Source organism: Bombus flavifrons, chromosome 18, assembly GCF_040668555.2.
Source record: "Bombus flavifrons isolate JBK064 chromosome 18, iyBomFlav1_principal, whole genome shotgun sequence".
Taxonomy (NCBI): domain Eukaryota; kingdom Metazoa; phylum Arthropoda; class Insecta; order Hymenoptera; family Apidae; genus Bombus; species Bombus flavifrons.
The window spans coordinates 4,302,634-4,324,800 of NC_138459.1; the positions used below are offsets into that span (position 1 = coordinate 4,302,634).

Here is a 22,167-nt window from a genome sequence, read left to right on the forward strand (position 1 = left end):
TATCTTGCTTAACGAAAAAGCCTCGACTCGAGGAAGCGCAAAACCGGGGAAAAAACAGGTGACGCGCTCTCAGGGCTCGTTCAATTGCCACCCCTTCGTGTTCCGCTATTCTTCTATTCTATTCTTCTTTATTATCGCCCCTTTAATGGCACACGATATTCTTCTTATTCCTCGAGTATTTTTCATGGCTTCTTGTGGGATACTTGTGTTGCTTGAAATGGGTAACTGATTTCTGAAATTTTACTACTATTTTTCCAACCATTCTAAAATTTATTCTATTTAATTTACGTCTACTTGATTTTATTAAATATACCTTCTTTTATGAAATTACTTTCGCTGGAAATTCCACTGCCGGGTTGCTATATTCAGCATCGTTCAGTCTCGACTAGCAAAAGTAAAATGCTAAACGGTAAAACGGCTGGTCGAGAGAAGCCTCGCCATCGTACATTGTCGTAGCACGGCAAAACAGAGTGAGTGTGCTCTTTGTGTAATGACTCGGCGCTTTATATGCTTTGCTCCACGCAGCTGATCGCGGGTAGACGTACTTGACCGAGTGCAGTGAGACACTTGTAGAGCACTAATATAAACACGCGGTGAAAGAACGCCGCAGCCATTACTTTCAATTTGGTCCGCGTCGAAACGTCTTACGTAACGCGTGATTCCGTGTGCACAGCGGCCGACGAGACGTTCTGATAATCACGCTGACCGATAGACGATCGACCGTGAATAGTTGCACCATTGATAAGCTCGTTTTAACAAAGAATATTATCAGCCTAATGCCACCAGTGGACCAACAAAAAGAATATTTGCATTAGTAACGTGAATTCGAGATATAAACAAGAATTTGGTATTTCGCGAGCGAGTCAGGCTCGTACGACATTTTCTACTTACTCGCTGTATATTGTTAAATGGCTATTCCACTGTATCTTCGCACATCGCTCTATTCATTCGTAATTACACTGCAGATTTCTCTACAAATTTATGGTTTCATCAGCGGAAATACGATAATGGTTTCTAAATAGAGATTTGTTTCGCTACTTAAACGTAATAATTATTTTACCTTAGATACGTTGCATATTTTAATTATACGCATTCTGTAAATATCTGCACTTTTAATGAATACGCAGCTTTGCTCGAACGATCTAACGCATCTATTACTAAGAGGAACCTCCAAATACGATAAAAGCCGCGTCACCCTAGCGACATCTGCCAATTAGCATGGTGATATCATTTAACCGCCGATGTCACGATCTCAATAACGTTAGACAGCATCGGCGTGGTTTTCGTCGAGCATTGACCATACCGGCGTAAGATGGATTTCAGAAGGATGGAGGCGGGTTAAGGAGATCCGTAGGAGTGACTATACCGTTCTAGGTACCCTGGAGTATGGCCCCATAAGGGCACAGGATCCACGCTTTCCGTGGCAGGGGTTGGTCTCGTGCTTCCGCGGAGTGGGGTTAGCTGGCGGCAGAGTAAGAGGAACGACGAGGAGAGGGGGTGTCCCGGCTCTCGGCAACGGCTCGAAGCCAGCCGGTCTCGTTGGACCTGGAGGGAGTTGGGAACAGAGTTGCCGGAGTTGCCAGACGAGTTTCTGCCGAGGCAGGACGAGCTCACTTTCATGGCTCTCTGACAGCTTGGCCGGCGGTCGATGGTGCCTATGTTCCTCGGATCGAATCGCTTGAAAGAATCAGTGTGAAGTGAATGGGATCGATTGGAGTTTGAGAAGGTGTCGTATGGTGATCGGATATTTCAGCGAAATTGAAGATTTAACGAGCGATTGGTAGAACTTTCCCAATGCATCGAGGACATTGATCGAAAGTTAGAAAGATTATCGTCGATAAAATAGTGTAAAGTGTGTATGATTAGGAAAAAAATTGTAAAGCATTCTAATGTCACTGAGAACGAATGCGTAGAAGAGCTCTGGTGACCGTCGCTCGCGAAGGAGGCACGAAGAAAGAAGTTGGTGCACCTGCCGCAGTGGTTCTCGTGGCGCCACTCACGTGTTGCATGCGTGCCGCGCTATCCATCATGGTCGCAAGCTTGGAGCAGCTCTGATTGGTCGGTGCCGCGGTCACGTGGTATGGTAATTGGGCTTCGGTGGGCGGGAAGGAGCGAACGAGGCCGCGGAGCTTCGTGGAAGATCGCAAAAGTGGCGGAAGGAGAGGAGAGGATAAGCAGCTGTCCACCGGGAGTCTGCTACTCTCCGTGGTCTTGCTCTTTTCGCTCGTTTTCTCTCCCCCTGTCTTTCTCCCTTTTCCGTCTTCTGCGTCTAGACGCGGTACCCTTTCCCCTCCGGTGGAAAAAGTCACCCTGCTCGCGGCGGCAGAGAGGGATGTCGGCCACGGGCCACAGTGCAGTGCGGTGTATACGCTTCCAACAATGAATATCATCAACATGGAACCGTGCGATTCTATGAATTAAACCTGGAACGTCGACGGAGGGTCGGACGAACTGAAAAGGTACCGTGACTACCGTCGATCATTGTTTGGCGTGTAACGAGAGTCTAATCGTGGAATCGGGCGTCGCGAGACGAGAAATCCACTCAAATATGAGTTCATTTCTGATGAATCCATCCACCGGCGGTGGATATCATCACCACCAACACCAGCAGGCAGCTAGCAGCCATCATTTGGCCGCGACTTCCGTGATGGTGGATCCAAAGTTTCCTCCTAGCGAGGAATACAGTCAGAGCAACTACATCCCGTCCACTGGAGCGGAGTTCTTTCCCGCCAGCGGGGGTGGTCACCACTTGAATCATCCGCAGTCTCATCAGCTACAGTACGGTTATCATCAACATCATCATCAAGCGGCATCCACTCCTTATGGAGCGTCGTCCGCGGTGCAGCTAAACGGCGGCTATGCCGGCTATGGTAGCTACTATGGGCCGCATCATCCTCATCATCAAGTGCACGCCGTTCATCACGCGAGCCTGCATCCTCATCATCACGCGGTGGGCGCCTTGGCGATGCCGCCGGAGGCTCAACAACCGCCGCTCACGTGCCCGTCGTCGATGCAGAACCAGCAACAGCCACAACAGCAGCAACCACCTGTGTCCGCATCGACTGTTCTCGGCTCCACTCCACTATCACCGGGTATTATGCAGAATCATGTGCAGCCGCCGGATAGTCTTCAACATCATCAACAGCCGAGTCAACAGCAGACACCGCACGAAAGTAACGCGTGCAGTCCGGCGAGTTCTAGTCAGCTGCATCGTGACAACTCGCCGGATCTTCAGCAGCAACCGTCTACCGGTCAACAGTCTCAACATATACAAAACTCTCAACAACAGCAACCGACGCAACAGCAACAACAGAATCAACAGCAGTCGCAGCAACAGCATCACGTGGACGAGGGCTCCGATCAGGATGACATGGAAGATGATCAAATGATGGACGGGTCGCCGGGCATGCTGGAGGATGAGGAAGAGGAAGAGGAGAACGGGGACCGTGTGATTTATCCGTGGATGAAGAAGATTCACGTTGCTGGTGTCGGTGAGTTGGAACTTTCAACGCCCCTTTTTATTCCTACAACCCAGTGACGATGAAGATCGAGCAATTCTACAATTGCTGGTAGCTTAATTTAGACAGGTCTCACCACGAAATACGCTATTTCCAGTTATTTGGCGATTAAAGGTACAGGCTTTAATTGAATTTTAATTGATAGTTTGGAAATTATACGTTAGAAAATGGCACGATCTTTGTCCGACGGAACATGATCACTCTATAATCCCAGGTTTTACTACTTAAAAAACGTAGTATTCGCCTATGTTCCATTGTCACTTAACCTATTTTGATATTCCATATATTCTACCGTATTATGCTACATATTTCATTGTATTATTCAGCTTTAAACCAGTTTCTTTGTCTTACTTCAGCGTGTTCTCCGTTTCATCGTGTTTTCTGACAATCCGATTCATTGCACGTGTTCGCTTTTTTGTCGTTATTAGCTCATTATTAAACGTCTGACGATAAAAACATAATCGCCATGTGTTTACCACACGCCACGGAGCGCATGACGAGAGTTCGGAAGCGATGTTGCAGGATTTACCTGTGAAACTAATACGCCGAGGCCGCAAGGTGACGCGTTACCGACCAGTCGGAAGACTGATGGGCTGCAATTTATCGTTCCACCTTCCGATCACCTGTGCGAGATTTTAGAAGCCTACCCATTTACCACCTATTCGGTTACGCTTAGTGCCGCTATTCTTCATCTCGTATCACACGTCAACTTGAGAAATAGCGAACTTTAAGGCCGATTCTAAACAGAAACATTAGAAAAACAGACAAATCGATGGAAGGTTTATCCTATTGTTAGAAATAGCTTTCAAGCATAAACGCGTGTTATACGATCTCGATCATGTTTTTTTTTTTTCTTTTTTTCTATTTTGTTTACCTGCTTGTAGCTGGTTTGCATTACCAACATATAGACTTTCCACTAAGAAGCTTCGAATAAAAACGCATAAAAATTACTCGCAACTTTTTATATTTCTCGCACGCGTGAATGTCGTCTGTCTCGTTTTTTAAGAAGATCGATATCGAATATAAAATGTCGAGGAATTACACGATAACATAGTACACAAGCTTGCAATACTATTCATTGGAAACGCGGCGTTAGGAATGGCATGAGTAGTACGTGTAACGAACGTTCCCGTCTGCGGCAGGCATTTCGCAGAAGGATTATGAATCTACAAAGGGAATTTTTGCAACGTAATATGCCAGAGAATTGGGCTGCCTTTGCAGCCTCAAATTTCTATTCCGTTTTGACCGGGGAAAGTGCTGTTCATTCCAGCTTGCAACTATTTCGCTTTTCAGGCCGTTCTACACGGATACTATCGAACCGGAATATCATAATTCATATTTCCAGGTAACAAAAAATATCATCGATGAAAGAAGCACGGCGCACCGTATGCGAAACAAGTTTTTAACGCGTCGTTCCACCGTAACAAAGGTTTTCTTTCTACCTTTTTTTCCTCATTGTATTGTAAGCTCCGTTGGAATCGAGCTATGGTTGGTTGAAAGCTCGATAGTTAAGAAACGAATAGAAAAGTAGGTTTGAAAATTATTTGAAAATTAGTCACGTATCTGGATAATTTTGGAAAATTTTATTTCCATTTTATTCTTCCCTTGTTTTATATATTTTATCTGGGTATTAAAAAATGGTGTTTCTTTAATTTTCATTTTACGATTTTCAAAAATGCTTAGAATATTCTTCTATATAGTTTTATATATGGAAATTGTTTACCAAAACTTACGTAGAAGAATGCAATATATATGCAACAAGAGAAGGTTAGTTCTATCAACAATCAGTATCAGCATATCATCTATGACATTCTGTGTTATAACTAGACTGAGGATATTTATGTAATTTTATATTATTATAAAGTTTAAAGGAGTTTAAATTGAGATTTTTTTTATGATTTACAAATTACAACAAATACTTTGCTTCCAATAGCTGATATCTTTTTGTACATTGCTGTACCTTTAAATTACCCACAAATGCACAGAAAGATAGTTCTATCAACTACCAGTATCAGCATATCTATGACATTCTGTATCATTACTAGACTGAGGATATTTATGTAATTTTCTATTGTTATAAAGTTTAAAGAAGTTTAGATTGAGATTTGTTTTACAGTTTACAAATTACAACAAATACTTTGCTTCCAATAGCTGATATCTTTTGTACATTGCTGTACCCTTAAATTACCCACAAATGCACAGAAAGATAGTTCTATCAACTACCAGTATCAGCATATCATCTATGACATTCTGTGTTATAACTAGACTGAGGATATTTATGTAATTTTATATTGTTATAAAGCTTCAACAAGTTTAAATTGAGAATTGCTTCATGATTTACAAATTACAAGTACTTTGCTTCCAATAGCTGATATCTTTTGTACATTGCTGTACCCTTAAATTACCCACAAATGCACAGAAAGATAGTTCTATCAACTACCAGTATCAGCATATCATCTATGACATTCTGTGTTATAACTAGACTGAGGATATTTATGTAATTTTATATTGTTATAAAGCTTAAACAAGTTTAAATTGAGAATTGTTTTATGATTTACAAATTACAACAAATACTTTGCTTCCAATAGCTGATATCTTTTTGTACATTGCTGTACCTTTAAATTACCCACAGATGCACAAAAATTAGTGTGGTTAGTTAAAATTCCTCCTTTTGTCTCACCAATATGTTGCAGATGTACATATTTCAAAAGTGGCACAACTGAAACAAATTCTTCAACTATTATTAGAAGTTTACCAAAATATCATTTAATACTAAATACCTAGTTGGCAGGAAAATAAACTCCAACAAACAATAGTCAAATATTTTAGTAATGTTCCATTCTTGGTCCTTGAAATCCTCCTCTGGTGATCTTCACATTCCTTTAACAAAGGTCTGAATTATTTTGATTTATGACACTTTTGATATATGTTCCATCCTGAAAAAGGAACATAACTATACTGCAAATAATTATTCAATTTTATATCGTTATAACAAATTAGAAGCTTCAAAAAGTTTAAATAGAGATTTGTTTTACGATTTACAAATTACAACAAGTACTTTACTTCCAATAGCTGATATCTTTTTGCACACTTCTGTACCTTTAAATTACCCACAAATGCACAAAAATTAGTATAGTTAGTTAGAATTCCTCCTTTTGTCTCACCAATATATTGCAGATGCACGCATTTCAAAAGTGACACAACTGAAACAAATTCTTCAACTATTTTTAGAAGTTTACCAAAATATCATTTGATACCAAACACTTAGTTGACAACTAACAACAGAATAAACTGCAACAAGCAATAGTCAAACATTATTTCAGTAATGTCCCATGCCAGGTCCCTGGAATCCTCCTTTGGCTATCTTCACGTTCTTCCAACAAAGGCCTGAATTATTTTGATTTGTGACACTTTTCAGATACACTTTTCAGATACGATATGCTCGATCCTGAGAAAAGAATCGCAAGCTCCAAATGCATCCTCGCAGAGCGTCGTCATTTTTATCCGCAGGAGTATCATTTTCGCGCATAACCTCGCTTTCACGTTCAGTGCCAGTGAAGTCTGGTATGCGTGTCCGACGGCCTGTCGGAGACTGCAATCTCTCCCCCTTTGGATGTTCGAAGCTCAGCGACCGGACGTTGCTGTTAGGAGGGGCTTCTCGAGACCGTCGGTCAGCTTCGGAATGGAATGTGTCTGCACAGATTCTAAACTGAACTCGCTGCCATGCTTCCTCTATCGTGCTCCTACGGACCACCAAGGAACGCATCTAGCATGCCACGCGAGGATTGACGTCGCTTGTGATACGACCAACGAATCGATGCACCAATCTCTTCTCGTGTGTCACCTTCGTCGCGACCTGAACCGATGCTAGTGACGAGCCACGATGGTCACTTCTGATATCGAGTCTCGGTTACAACTCTTTAGAAGAAAACCATAGAACTACGATAGAGGCTTGTGATAAGGCGTGAAATAAATGGGGTGTAAAGTGGACGAAGAAATTGTACTGTAGAATTTTGTTTCTGTTCATCGAGGGATGTGCAATTCTTAATATCAGGATTTAGTGATTGTCTTCATTATCTGTGATTTTTCACCTATGCAATAGACGTTGATGCTCAAAACAATTGAAATAATTGGGTTCAATAGACAGTTGGTTGAATCAGATTGCATCAATAAATGGAATTCTTTTATTCAGATTGGAGTTTATTTAACATTGGAGCTCCTTCAACCTCTCCATTATTTATGATTTTTTGTTTATGTAATAGAATTTTATATTTATGTGAATAGAATCAAAAGTTACTTTATTTGGTGCTAATTAACATTTTTTTAAGTTTTGCTGTAGAAGCTTAAATAATAAAAAGTAATCAGAAGAACAGAGAGTGATGGAAGGGGTTGAAAGGGTGAGATAAAAGTATACTACAGTTGGGTCATCCAAATTTAATATGGGGGTTGTGAAGAGCACAAAACGCTTAGAGGATCGTTGTTTGTCACTTTGATTTTTACACCCACTTCTTATGACTGTGCATTTTTTTCTCAACGACTACCTTAAAGTCAATCTTCATCGCGGTATCAGACGAATAACATGTCAATTTATCAAGCACATGAGACTTTTTCGCTTCTGTTCATTCAATTGTGTAACGTCGCTCAAATGATGGCATCTGAAATAATGCGAAGATAAAACGTTCGATATTATTTCAATATTGTATGATCTTATTTGTAAATTTGGAATATTTATGACTATATGATATCTATTATTGTATCAGGACTATGAAAATAACCAAATAACTTCAGACTTGCATTTCTTCAAAATGCTTTCTTCTGAACAACTTGCTTTCAATTTTACAATGTACATACAATTTTCATATTATTTTACAACCAAGAGGACCCATCTGAATTTACCAAATTTATGTTGGAGTACCAAAGCAAATTATGGTTCTTTTGACTAACTTCAGACTTACACTTCTTCAAAATGCTTCCTTCTGAACAACTTGCTTTCAATTTTAAAATGTACATACAATTTTCATATCATTTTACAACCAAGAGGACCCATCTGAATTTACCAAATTTATGTTGGAGTACCAAAGCAAATTATGGTTCTTTTGACTAACTTCAGACTTGCACTTCTTCAAAATGCTTCCTTCTGAACAACTTGCTTTCAATTTTACTATATGCATAATATTCATATTGTTTCACAATCAAAAGGAACCATTTGAATTTATCAAATGTATGTTTGCATATCACAGCAAATTATCATTCTTTTGAATTTTTGCCTAAGAAGAGATAACTTTGATAATCCGGCTCGAATTTCGACGAGTATTTCAGATATCTTCTTCAGCTATTTATTTCCACACTATATGATCTTATTTGTAAATTTGAAATATTTATGACTATATGATATTTATTATTGTATCAGAATTATGAAAATGACCAAATAACTTCAGACCTGCATTTCTTCAAAATGCTTTCTTCTGAATAACTTGTTTTCAATTGTACTGTACTTACAATTTTCATATTATTTTACAACCAAGAGGACCCATCTGAATTTATCAAATTTATGTTGGAGTACCAAAGCAAATTATGGTTCTTTTGACTAACTTCAGACTTACACTTCTTCAAAATGCTTCCTTCTGAACAACTTGCTTTCAATTTTACTGTACTTACAATATTCATATTGTTTCACAATCAAAAGGACCAATTTGAATTTTCCAAATTTATGTTCGCATTCTTTTGACTTTTTGTCTAATAACTTTGATAATTCTGCTGGAATTTCAATGAGTATTTCAGCTATTTGGCGCTCGAGCAACACGGCCTTGAAATATCGGTCAGCCGATTGGAAAATGTAGAGTCAGTTGTTTCAGCGTTTCACTGAACGATGGTGTCGGTGCACGTGTCACGCTTCTTTATCCATTGCGATCGGTGATCGCGCGTTCCATGAAGTCGAGCGTGTGCCACTAGACGGTGACACGTCGCCTCGAGACTATCGGCAATAGTACAAGTCTTAAAATAATGATGCTTGTCACTGGTCGAAGCCTGTACTCGTTCGAAAGCTGCAACAAATTTAACATTCAGATAGTACGACTTGAAAATGCTCACATGGATGCACGTTAATAATTGTCTGCTGTGTTTTTACTTCCCATTTGTTATCACGATTCACTTTCGATTCTTTTTTTTTTTTTAGCGATTAAATAAACCTTCATTACACATGAAAATCTTGAACAGTATCTCGAGATTGTTAATTTTAAATCATTCAGTTAGAGAGAGAGAAGTTTCTTGAAATAGAATTATATTTATACTTTAAACGTAATAGGTGGAAAAGCGTGTTATAAAGGAGAATCGTCAAGAGTGAGAGAGAATGTACGATAAAAATCCGATTGTATTAAAGAATTCATTCATCGAGTTATTTCTTAAGTCGTTTTTATACGTGTCGCGGATAAATAAGAAAAATCGATTGCCGCATATTAACTAGAAAAATCACACGATAACATCGGCGTGTAATTGCTTGAATAATCGCTTGGCTATTCGTGGCGTGCTATTTTCTAATGACAGATAAGGTCGAAACGATTACTTGCTAAAACTCTGTAATCGTACAGAGAAAGCTAATCATATTTATTCATCAATAAATATAATTTCTGTTATTAAATAGGTTTGGGAGTTTGTTTTTTAATGGATTCACGCAGATTCAAGTGTTTTACGTTTTATATTTCACCACTATGTATCAGCCATCTGAACACACCGGATACACTTAGATAAATAACACGTGGTCGACGCCTAATACAAAGAAGCGTCGTTAGAAGTCGTACCAACTTAGCTTGTAGGAACTAGCGATCATACCAACTTAACGTTTTTCAACAATTTCAAGAATATATTATTTTTAATTCCTCGTTATATTCTCGGTCCCCCTAAAAACAACCATATTTAACCATACGATCTCAATAAATTCGACCAGATTCTGGTCCCTGGAAGCCAGTCAACTAACTTCGCTCGATTATTTCTAATTTCTCGTTATATTCCTGGTGTCCCTAAAAACGACCATATTTAACCATACGATCTCAATAAATTCGACCAGATTCTGGTCCCTAGAAGCCAGTCAACCAACTTCGCTCGATTATTTCTAATTCCTCGTTATATTCCCGGTGTCCCTAAAAACAACCATATTTAACCATACGATCTCAATAAATTCGACCAGATTCTGGTCCCTGGAAGCCAGTCAACTAACTTCGCTCGATTATTTCTAATTCCTCGTTATATTCTCGGTGTCCTTAAAAACAACCATATTTAACCATACGATCTCAATAAATTCGACCAGATTCTGGTCCCTAGAAGCCAGTCAACCAACTTCGCTCGATTATTTCTAATTTCTCGTTATATTCCTGGTGTCCCTAAAAACGACCATATTTAACCATACGATCTTAATAAATTCGACCAGATTCTGGTCCCTAGAAGCCAGTCAACTAACTTCGCTCGATTATTTCTAATTCCTCGTTATATTCTCGGTGTCCCTAAAAACGACCATATTTAACCATACGATCTTAATAAATTCGACCAGATTCTGGTCCCTGGAAGCCAGTTAACTAACTCCACTCGATGTCTCTGTTTGGTTCTTGCAGCGAACGGCTCGTACCAGCCAGGGATGGAGCCGAAGCGACAGAGGACCGCGTACACGAGGCACCAGATCCTCGAGCTGGAGAAGGAATTCCATTACAATAGGTACCTGACGAGACGGCGACGGATCGAGATCGCTCATACCCTGGTGTTGTCCGAGCGGCAGATTAAGATCTGGTTCCAGAACCGGCGTATGAAGTGGAAGAAGGACAACAAGCTGCCGAACACGAAGAACGTGCGCAGGAAGAACGCGAACGGTCAGACAGCGCCGCCGTCTGCGAAACCGGCTAAGACGCCGACCACCAGATCGAAATTGGCGACCGGCAACAACAACAGCCAAAGGAAGAACAACAACAATTCCCCGTCGAGTGGAATCGACGCTAGTTTGGACTCGGGCGTTGGTTTGACGGACATGGCAGACGTGCACGCGGTGAACGCCGCTCTTCCGCATACGAACGTGGTTCATCCGAGTTTCCAAGGTCACCCGCATCCTCTGGCCCATCTTCAAGCACAGCTGAGTCATCATCATGTGAGTGGCATGATGGAGGGCCCGACGGGAGGACCGTTGGGACACATCGGCTCCGGAAGTATCAGTCCTCTTGCCCCGGCGACCAGTCCGTCTGGACTGTCGCAGGTCTCCGCGCCCATTCCGCCACCGGCGATCAAGTCCGATTACGGGCTAACGGCGCTGTAACATCCGTCCGGGGAACCGGACTGTTCAAGTCGACTGCCGGGCTTTCTTGGTACAGCTAGCCAGGAGTTCGTTGCTGTTTGGTCGTAAAAGTATTCGTTTTCAATTCGTTAGCTATTTACCGAGTGAGCCGAAGTTTCACGAAACCATCGAAGAGATCGGACGAATGGAAAACGAGGTGGACAAGTTGTTTCAACGATTGAAGAACATTGTTGGCTACTACTGAACGCATCAGGGTAGACACTTAGAGAGGAAGAGCTGCGTCATCCTTTGATCCTTGCTCCAACGAATCATTGTTTGATGGATGATCTGTCGGTAAGAAAGAGTAGCCGGATCCTCCATTACAACCAGCAGCGGTTCTCCAGGACGAATTCTGGCATAATCTTGCGTTGGCCTAGAAAGGAACATCAGTTACTGGAACGTGGTCTGGAAGCCACGGTGATTCGCGCAAATCGCTCGTCTATTGTGTCTCAGTGGAAACAGTGACCTGAATACACAAAAGATGGCACTGAAGTTTCCTGCGGTCTTTCTCCTTCCCAACATGGCTGAGTCATCATCATCTGGATGATACGGCGGACGATCGAGCAGCTGGTCTGGTAAAACAAATGGGCGCTCACGATGTCGGTTACTAATTTTCTTCAGTCTCGGTGCTCTCCGACCGTTGGGGTTCACAGTGTCTGTGACAGGAGCGTCGAGGCAACAGGGACGCTAAACAACGTCTCGCGCTAGGTCTTTGCAAGTAAGAAGTGCCATGGCGCGTACTTGAAGACTGAGTGACGATGTCGACGACGTTTGTCAAGTGTCGCTAGGTGTAGAAAACAGGGTGCAGGATTTACAAGCTCTGGTCAGGAACTAATAGACACGGGACAGTTTATAAAAGAGTGTGGAAAGATGTGAGTTATCGCTTGAAACTTTGTGAAAGAAACGTCAGGTCGAATAACTGGCGAGTGTTCGTGTGTAGCGTTGAAAACCCGTACTCGATACGTCAAAGTTTCTTCTTTCTAACCATCCAATTCTCTGCGTTTCAAAAACTTCGACATTCTTCCCTTGCGTTATTTCTATTGGGTTCTTGTAACATTCACAATTCTGCGAAAATTCATTCGAAATATTTCACAGCACGCTATAAGGGTTTTCAAAAGTCGAAGCTTTGAATCCAATCTTCCACTATGACTCTTCCTTTCGTCGAAAGCTCTGGTTCGATAGATAACCACCCCTCGATCCAAAGGTAAAAAAGGAGATGGGAAAAAGGAATCGATTCGTTCCACGACGCGTGAAACTGTACATACACCTGGATAACGTACGCCATGTATATAGTCGTGTAAAGAAATTCTTATTGCTATGTGATTAAAGTGCATCGTATTTCGTATGTCTTAGTGTCTTAAGTATTCGATAGGGAACTGTCACAGAACGTTCCAGCCACACATTTATGTTCAGCAAGCGTGGACTCGTTGAACGTTGTTTCTTCGTGTAGAGGAGGAATTCGTTTCAAAGGAAATGTACAGTGACGCCTGCGTTTCGATATGAACGTATTTATGCAAAAATAGGAGAGAAAAGGTTAATAAAGTAGCGAAGAAAATAACTGAGAATATTTGTCTATAAATATCATGCGGATTTAGCTGCGTTTTCTGTCACGTTAGCGAAAGCGCTAGAACTCCACTTCACAAGATCCTATTCCCATGGAAACTTGATTTTCCCCATTCCTTTTCAAATTTCCTGTCAATAGACCCGTTGATTTGTCCAATCGTTGTTGAATTCGCCAGAGTTGTTTGCTTATGGAACCGGAGTTCGTTGTCCGGGGCAAAGTGGAAACTTCCTGTACTCGTCGGACAGGGCGTAGCGAGATCGTCGGACCGAGCGAGGCTCTGGCCAAATCTACTGAAATTCACTTGAAGCTCGCGTCACGTGCATGTTGTAAATAATGCTGCGAGATATCGTCTATTTTTATCGAGAAAGTATACCGAACGACCAATAACAAGGATTTAGATTACAAAAAGAAAAAAAACAAAAAGATGTAGCAAGTGGCGTCAAACGAATCGATGTATTACGAGAGAGAGAGAGAGAGAGAGAGCGAGAGAGAATAGCAGTGAAACGTTGATTTAAATGCACGGAGTCGCTGTGACGATATACCAAAACGATGTTTATCTGATTAAATATAAGAATATAGAGATATTAAGAAACATTAAACACGTTCTATTCCGAACGAACGAGGACGAAAGGCGATCCTAGTGTAATTAGCCAGTTGTAAGCAAGCAAGTGCACGAGTTTACAAGAACGTTCTATTAAGTGTGACATTATATTCCTTGACATTCTAACGATAATGTATATAGCCTGTACGATAAGAATCGGCACACTTCGATAATTATGTTTATATTGATCGTAGTGATCGATTAAGATACAATCGTGAAGTAAATTGAATCAATAAATAAATGTTTCGTAATTTACAATAACGTCGTGTTTCCTAAAAGAAAAAAAAAACAACAGAGAAGAAAAAATCGACATCCTTCCTGTTATTTGATGTGGGTTTGGGGTTAATAATTAAACGATTCACACAGATACGATTTTCTCCAATATATTTCTCCACCTCGTACAACACGTTTTAACACACAGAATACACTTGGTCAATTCACACGTGGTCGACTTCTAAGACAAAAGGGCGTCGTTAGAAGTCGTACCAACTTAGCTTATAGTAACTAGCGATCATACCAACCTAGATTTTCTCAACACTTCCATCCAACAATTTGCATCGAAAGAATTTTGTATTTTTTTTTTTTTTCTTTTTTTTCTTAAGAATCCAGTGATTCTATCAATGTCAACTTATCGTTATCGTATCGCGCAATAACCTAACTGGTTTTTAGCGAACTATTATCATCGGTTTCGTTGCTTCTACGTACTTAAGTTGCGTACATTCTCCCCCCCCACCCGCTGCCCTGCTCTCCTATTCGTCGTTATCGCGAACGTGAAAAATGAACATTTCGGTTATTATAGATTTATTATGTGGCGCATTCTTATCGGTTTTTCGCGCGATACATCATTTGAAGCAGGAAACAAACGATAGCCAGCCGAGTCGAGGTAAACTTGTTAGTTGACGGCGTTGACAGTATCTCATCCATATTACGTATGCAAAGTTGCGTGCATATATTTACCGGTTTCATGGAGAAGCCCGCATAATAAATCATTTCCCTTCGAAAAAGGAATACACCGATCGGTGGAAAACGCGCGAGAAAAATAACGAGATAATGCCACGTATGAATCATTCTGATAAAACCGACCAACGCGCATAACGTCGCCTTTGATAGCGAACCCTCGGACGACTTAATGCCGCCAAAAAATTCAATTGTCCGCTATCTTCTGCGACAAACGAAACGTCAATTTGTTACGAGGCAATCGTTTCACGCTGTGCACCCCAATTTACCATCAACCACGGGAAATGGCTTTTCTAGCGCTATAGGGGTTCGTTAGAGCTCTACGTCAGTCAATTTGAGATTCCATGAGTTTATTAAATAAGACAGAACGATGACTAGCATATTTCTATAAATATTTGACGAACACTTCAGTGAAAGCAATTCGACTCTTAAAAGAAGAAGGAAAAATGGCCAAATGGTGACGACTATTGTTGCCGGATTATCTAATTTCCAACGTTATCGCGAAGAAACTTAGAAAACGACTAAGTAACGATCGTTGTTAAATAAATTCTTTAATTTCCAACGTTTGCGCAAAGGAAGCAACAGCAATGGTTACCATTCCGTGGCCATTTCATTTCCTATGTCCTCGTAAAGAAAGAGTTAAGAAACAACTAAGTGCCAATGACTGTCCTTCCTAACTTGTCTAATTTCCATCATTCACATAATTCTCCAACTCTATTTTATTATATGTACACGTACCATTTTAAATATCAAATTCTATCACCAAATTCGGTGCCAGTTCTCCATAGCAGAGATATCGATTTCTTATGTGGGGACATTCGACACATACATAACGCAGTATTACGCTGGCAGTACAGTTTACAAGCATCGAGGGGACATTCTGTTGGGTAGCCTGAGCGCGAAAGGGGTTCTCCAACGGGTGCCGTTTCTCCTATATGCGTACGCGCCCATGCGTGCAACACTGTGGCTGTTGCGCATGCGCGAACACGTGCGTGGTTGCCGCAGCATGGACTGGGGATATGCCGCAGCAGCCTCGAAAAGAAGGGTGGCACCCGGAAAGCGAATGAGGGGCCGCCTGCACGACCCTGCCTCCGCCCATGCAACCAGCAGCCCAGCCAACAGCCGAGATAACCTGCTACCACCCAGGATCGAAAGTCAGACATGGCTCGTTGCTGCTTTCGTTTCATGTTTTCTGGAATAATCGCATCGTCTGTTCGCGATGCGATGTTGTACGCCACGTTGTCATTGCGAAAGACCCGGTGCTCCGGAATTTTTTACCATTTGGGCGAAAGTAGGCGTTTCTTAGGCAAATGATATTTACAGTATATCTCTTTCGTATTTTCAACTGTGCTGCGTTCGTTTCATTATTTTCGAGTATTTGATGAATGTTAAGAGACACGTCAGAAAGCTCTCATTGTGTTAAACTCTTCTTAGAACTGAAATTCAAAAAATGATTGATAATTCTGAATATATTGTTCTGCAGTTTTCAATGGTTGATAATTTAAGAACGACGAGAGGTTAAGTTGTGTAGAAACATTCCACAATGGAATTAGGAATGGCAGACGATTTCGTGTTCCTGAAAATTGGGAATGTTTCAGTTCACGTCCTAAAACAATACGTGTCATTATTCCATCGATCTGTAAAACATCTTCAATCCAACTAAGATTAACTCGAACACGGTGTACGATAGATCCATGACGAATTTCAAACTAGATTCCCTAGTTTTGGGGTAAAAAGCGAAGGGAATCAGCAAGCGACACGGTTACCAGCAAGGTTCTCGAGGAGGAAGGAAGCATACAAGAGCAGCTAATTGCAAGATCTATACACTGATCCGCTATCCACGGAGCGACCTACGTTCTCTTCCGGTCTTGAATACCCTTACAAGCTACTCTCGGATATAGATTGTGTTGGGCGTGAATTAAGGTAAATAGGCTGACCGGTTGATTGTCCTGAACTGGGTCTTTAACGGACTATATCCCTCAAATTACTTGGCAATTATTTGTCTCTACATGGAAAAGGCTCCACATATTGTCAATATTGAGACATCTACCTGTTCGCAAAGGCAAACAAATTTTGCTTTAGTCGAAATACAGGAATTTGCAACGGAGTTAAGGTACAAGAAATATAGGAATGCAGTTAGAGATAATATTAGGCACAGCAGATAGGTGAGAGTACAGTAATTTGATCTGAGTATACTAAGTTCAAAATGAAGTGCAATGTTCTGTAGTGTTTTATAAATATTATAGGGAACGCGAGAGAAATAGCAGGTTTATGATAAAAAAGATAGAAGCACTAAATCGGTAGATTAAAAAATGGAAAATCTTGGAAGAACGACAGATACCTTGTTCCTATGTGACATTAAAAATCAAGGGACGATCTTTGTTGCAATTTCCTTCTACTCATCCAATGTGTCCCTGGTCTCTTTGGGGGTGGGAACAGACAGCGACACTCTACGAACGCGAAATACCTTCCGGGCCGGTTATCAGATCCTCCTTACGATTCGTGACCCTATTTTCAGGCGGCGTTATGCCACCTACACGCCACGTTCCACATTCGTTGCGCCAAGACAAATGATCCGTATGCGTCGGTCATTTCGCCTCGCATCCGCCTGGCAATCGCGCGATCTACAAGCTGTACGATGTACGGTGTACAGTGGGTGGCCAGTGAATCGCTCGTTTGGCAAAGTACGGGGACAAACAACGTGAAATTCGCGCCTTGTCCCGCCCCCCACTACCCCCGCAGCTAAGATTTAACGGGTTTCTGACCACACACTTCGGTTGCGCAACATTGCTGCGATCAGCCTAACAAATGATTCGCTGGGAAGCATCAACGTTGCACTATTTAAGTCGATTGCAACTTTGGGTTGGGAAAAATGCATTTTCTTGGACTCGTCCAAGCGTCGATCGACTTTTCTTATCGCAAGCTGACGCCATTGGAAAATGCTACTTTTTGAAGACTGTAACGCGATAATCGAATAACTTCAAATCCTTGCTTTAATGTAAAATTGAAAATTCGAAAGAACGACAACAATTTACGTCGAAATTTTCAGCCTACGAAAAGAAACGTTTAATTATGCGTCGAAATGTGAAGTTCAAAGTTCTCAGTTGAATTTCTGAAAAATATTTGACGAATGAATCGGAGAAGTTGGAATAATACTCCGTTGGAGTATTGGACAAGACTTCCTGGAGTTTTTGAGTAGATTGGAAGATTTATGATGAGACGTAACAAGGTTGCAGTTGAAGGTAGTGCGGTTGCAGCCAGCACTTCCTGTTGAGATAAGTGGACAGCTGAGGACTCGGGAAAGTGATTGCAGTTTCTGAAGCAAACGTTGTCTGACTTCGAAATTGCACGCCTACTGCATTCACCAAAACCGTACTTTACTGTCATTTTTCCAACTTCCTATGAACTTTTACTTTATCTCGCTTTCTATTTAGATAAGTTTATCCACATAGGACACGTGACGTTCATGTTGAGAATTGTGGATCTTGATAGCCGAAATAATGGTATAGGAACACTAAATTTACACTTGGAATTAATATTAGAATAGTAATATATTTATTTGATAAGCGATTTCAAAGATATTCATCGATACACACTTGCACGCGTCTCAGCACTTTCTTCCATACCCGACTGTTTACCGACTGTGCTGTTTACATTCATTTGTTTTGTAAACGCCGCGCACACACATACTTCCACACACTGATATTTACATACAAGTATCACTACTACGCATCTAACCTAGTCTAGCACATAAAATCATACATATCTCAATAATATTATTTTAATGAATGAGGTATGATCCCTAAGGCTTAATAAGTAATCATTCATTCGATATAATGTCTTGTGTTTGAAATTGAAGCTTGTCCAGAATATTGAAATAAAAATGAATATAATTTTCATTTTCTGTGTTGTAAAGTTTCTGTTTCCTTGCATTCGTGATACAATGTCTTTTGTTTGTAATATCAACTTTTAGAGAATGTTGAAACAAAGATCGGTATAAATTTCATTCTGTGTCTTGCATTTTACGATATTTTCACTTGTATTATGTTATATTCACTGTTTCAATTGTATTAGGTCGTCCGGAAAGTTTCTTTCCTTTCATAAGGTGATAATAGATGAGCAACAATTTTTGTTTTATATTTGTTGAGAATTTTGGATCTTAATAGCCGAAATAATGGTATAGGAACATTAAATTTACACTTGGAATTAATATTAGAATAATTATATATTTATTTGATGGACGATATTCATCGATAATCACTTGCACGTGTCTCAGCATTTTCTTCCATATCCGACTGTTAACCGACTGTACTGTTTACATTCATCTGTTTCGAGACGCCACGCACACACATACTTCCACACACTGATACTCACATGCAAGTATCTCTACCACGCATCTAACCTAGTCCAGCACATAAAATTATACATATTTCAATAGTTCACTATGGCTACTGGATAATTCATGGTTAGACTTGGTGTTCAGTAGCGCGGCGGTCGGTCGAATTTGAAAACAGCAAAAATGACGGGGATTCGAGCGATCCCCATTATGTGTAATTGGAGGGGATTAACGAGTCACGACTCCATTTATCAGGGCTCGTAATTACAAAGCATCCCGCTTCTCTCTCTCTTTCGTGCCACCCCTTCTCACCGTGGCGCGTTCATCGCGTCACTTTACGCTCGCTCCACCGACTGACTGACATCCCCCAGAGGCAGTTTCGCATCTCAAATACACATTAGGCTGTAACTAAAGATAACAGGAGCCCCGTGTCGTCGACGGGGGAGCTCGGTGAAATTAGATTCGAAACCCGCAGACACCGCGGACACCTCGTCACCCTGTATTCGATCACCGCTGAGATGCTAATCGTAACTCCGGGAGACCTGGATCATTTTACCGGAGAAACGATGGAAATATGTTTTGAAAATTGGCGGGAGTTGTAAACGATGGACGATCATGCGAATTGCTTGAAACCGTTCTTGTTATGTACAAACAATTATCTTGGACTTTGAAGAATAGGTAGCTATATATACAGGAGTAATCAGATGCTGGAGTTACTGAATTTGAAAATACATAATGCACAAGTAGACGTCTATTATTTGAAGTGAATTAAATAACATTGAATAGAACATTGAACAAGATTGTTATTAAATTTTTAGGAGAATGACACTATGGTCAAAAGACAACAGAATGAAGAAAAATGAACGCTGCTGTAGAGAGCTACATTTTGAACCTTACATTTGATTTACTTATTTTTGATTCAGTTAGTTTCGTATATCACACTTGGTGTGTTTATTTCTATAAAACTCTCGAAATTGTTACAATGTCATCAAGATAAGAATGTCTGGAATATTTAACAACGCATAAATTATATTCAATAAGTTGGTTGCAATGAAAGACAAAATCAGTTACAATACTGGGACAATGTTTTTTTCTTTAGCAGGGCAGTTAAACGAGTCCGGTGTTACTGCACAGTAGCAATCGTGGACACGCGCGGTTGATGCAGCGACCCAGCCGGAAAGTTAACACGGGCGGTCGCGTCGATCCTCGGAATTAATTAAAACCATCGAAACGAGGGGGACGTGTATTTTTATCTGGCTCGGTCCTGGTGACACATCTACCTCGAAGCTGCCGTATCACGTAAAAAAGACGAGTTCTGCTACCGCCTGCTACTGCTACCGTAACTTTATCTTCGCTGCCAATCCCAATGCGTCCATTTATAAGTTTCCTTATAAGTATCGACTCGCGTCGTCTGCTTGCGATCAAATCTGACTTCTGGATTGACAACTGACTCGAACAAATCGTCGCTGATTGTTGTTAAAATGTTTCTTGTGTTGAGATTGCTCGCGATACTGGTTTTATGGAAGGATGAACCATGGTTCCATTAATCTGTAGCTCTTCGTAGTATCTTTCAAAGAATATCAATATCAGACTCTGAACAATAACGTTGAGCAACGAGTAGCAACAAGAACTGGAAATAAATCTCTAAATATACCTTCTTGCTTTACTAAGATTCAAGTGAAATGAGCCACCTCATCCCCATCAGCCTTCGTTTCTTTCTCTACAGATCATTATCTCGACGAAACAGTTTTCTTTTCGCTTTCACGACGTTTCTAAGCTATCCGCTGCCCTGTCCTCCATACTATCCTTCGCCAAAAAGAGCCAACAACGGCTGCAAGTCAACTTGACGAAACAACTTGCGAACGAGTCGCCGCGGCAACATCAGCCACCGCGAACCGCGCTATTACCAGGACTCGTCGACGGTACCTGTCGCTAGTCGCTGCCCCTGCGTGGATCAGCGGCCCGAGAAAAAGAATCAGAGCGACAGAGAGGCGACTACGTGTCCGTCGGCCAACAGATAGAGACGAAACGAGCAGCCTGGGCGGCGCAAAGACTTCGACTCGCAAGCCGCACGTTCATTAATCTTGATCGGATCAGTCGAGATAGCGGCGAGCTGTTTCGGAAACCCTCCCCCACCAGGCGTTCTCATCAAGTCCCCTAGTACCATCGTTTCAACCTCCTCTTCCTCCACCTCCACCTCCACCACCGCCTCCTTCTTCATCTTCTTCTTCTTTCTCTTCTGGCTCGTATCCTCCATCCGCGTCTCGCAGCTCCTTTTTCTTTCTCCAACTCTTTCCTGGACCCTCCTCTGCACACCAAGGGTTCAGGGGCGCAAGAAAACCCCCAGGACGGATCGGTACCGCAGTGCCGACGACGGCCAGCCGTTTTAATTCCGGCTGAATCGACTGCCAATCCCCTTCCCTCGACCTCGTTCGCCCTCTCCCCTCTCTAGCCTGCATCGAGCCTTTATAATTCATTAAATTCTTTTTTCTTTCGTTGCACAACCTATTCGACGTGAACTCGGTGATCTTCTCTCTGTTCGTATGGTTGCATGTGCGGTGCTGTTGAGAGGAGAAGGTACGCTCGGGGTGACACTCCAGGTGTTGCGTGTTTACTGTACTTTGCTTGTGCAGGAATTTCCGTCGATCATTGATCAAGATAAACTCGTGATCTCCTTATTTGCTGGAAATAACAATGTTTGATGAGAAACAGGATGGATTCTTTAGTCGTTCTTAGGTGTAAGTTCTGTCAAGATTGAAACTTTTGTGAATGTTACTCTACAGACGTATTAACACTTTGACTGCCACGTGAGTCATATATGACCCACGGTTTCTTCTGTGACCAGAGCACTTCGACTTCATACAATTGTAAAAATTGAAT

At 41.4% G+C, this 22,167-nt stretch overlaps 1 protein-coding gene across 1 annotated transcript; it reads left to right on the forward strand.

The window, feature by feature from the left end:
- The first annotated feature begins 1,524 nt into the window (after positions 1-1,524).
- On the forward strand, positions 1,525-12,128 carry Dfd (homeotic protein deformed). The gene is made up of 2 exons (XM_069131170.1): positions 1,525-3,491; positions 11,123-12,128. The coding sequence occupies exons 1-2, from the start codon at positions 2,549-2,551 to the stop codon at positions 11,809-11,811; spliced, it is 1,632 nt and encodes a 543-aa protein (XP_068987271.1). The 5' UTR covers positions 1,525-2,548; the 3' UTR covers positions 11,812-12,128.
- The last annotated feature ends 10,039 nt before the right edge of the window (positions 12,129-22,167 follow it).

Excerpts from the sequence above, each read along its gene's own strand:
- Dfd (XM_069131170.1), top strand. The coding sequence starts at position 2,549 with ATGAGTTCATTTCTGATGAATCCATCCACCGGCGGTGGATATCATCAC. Across the intron at positions 3,492-11,122 it reads GATTCACGTTGCTGGTGTCG|CGAACGGCTCGTACCAGCCA; the intron begins GTGAGTTGGAAC and ends TGGTTCTTGCAG.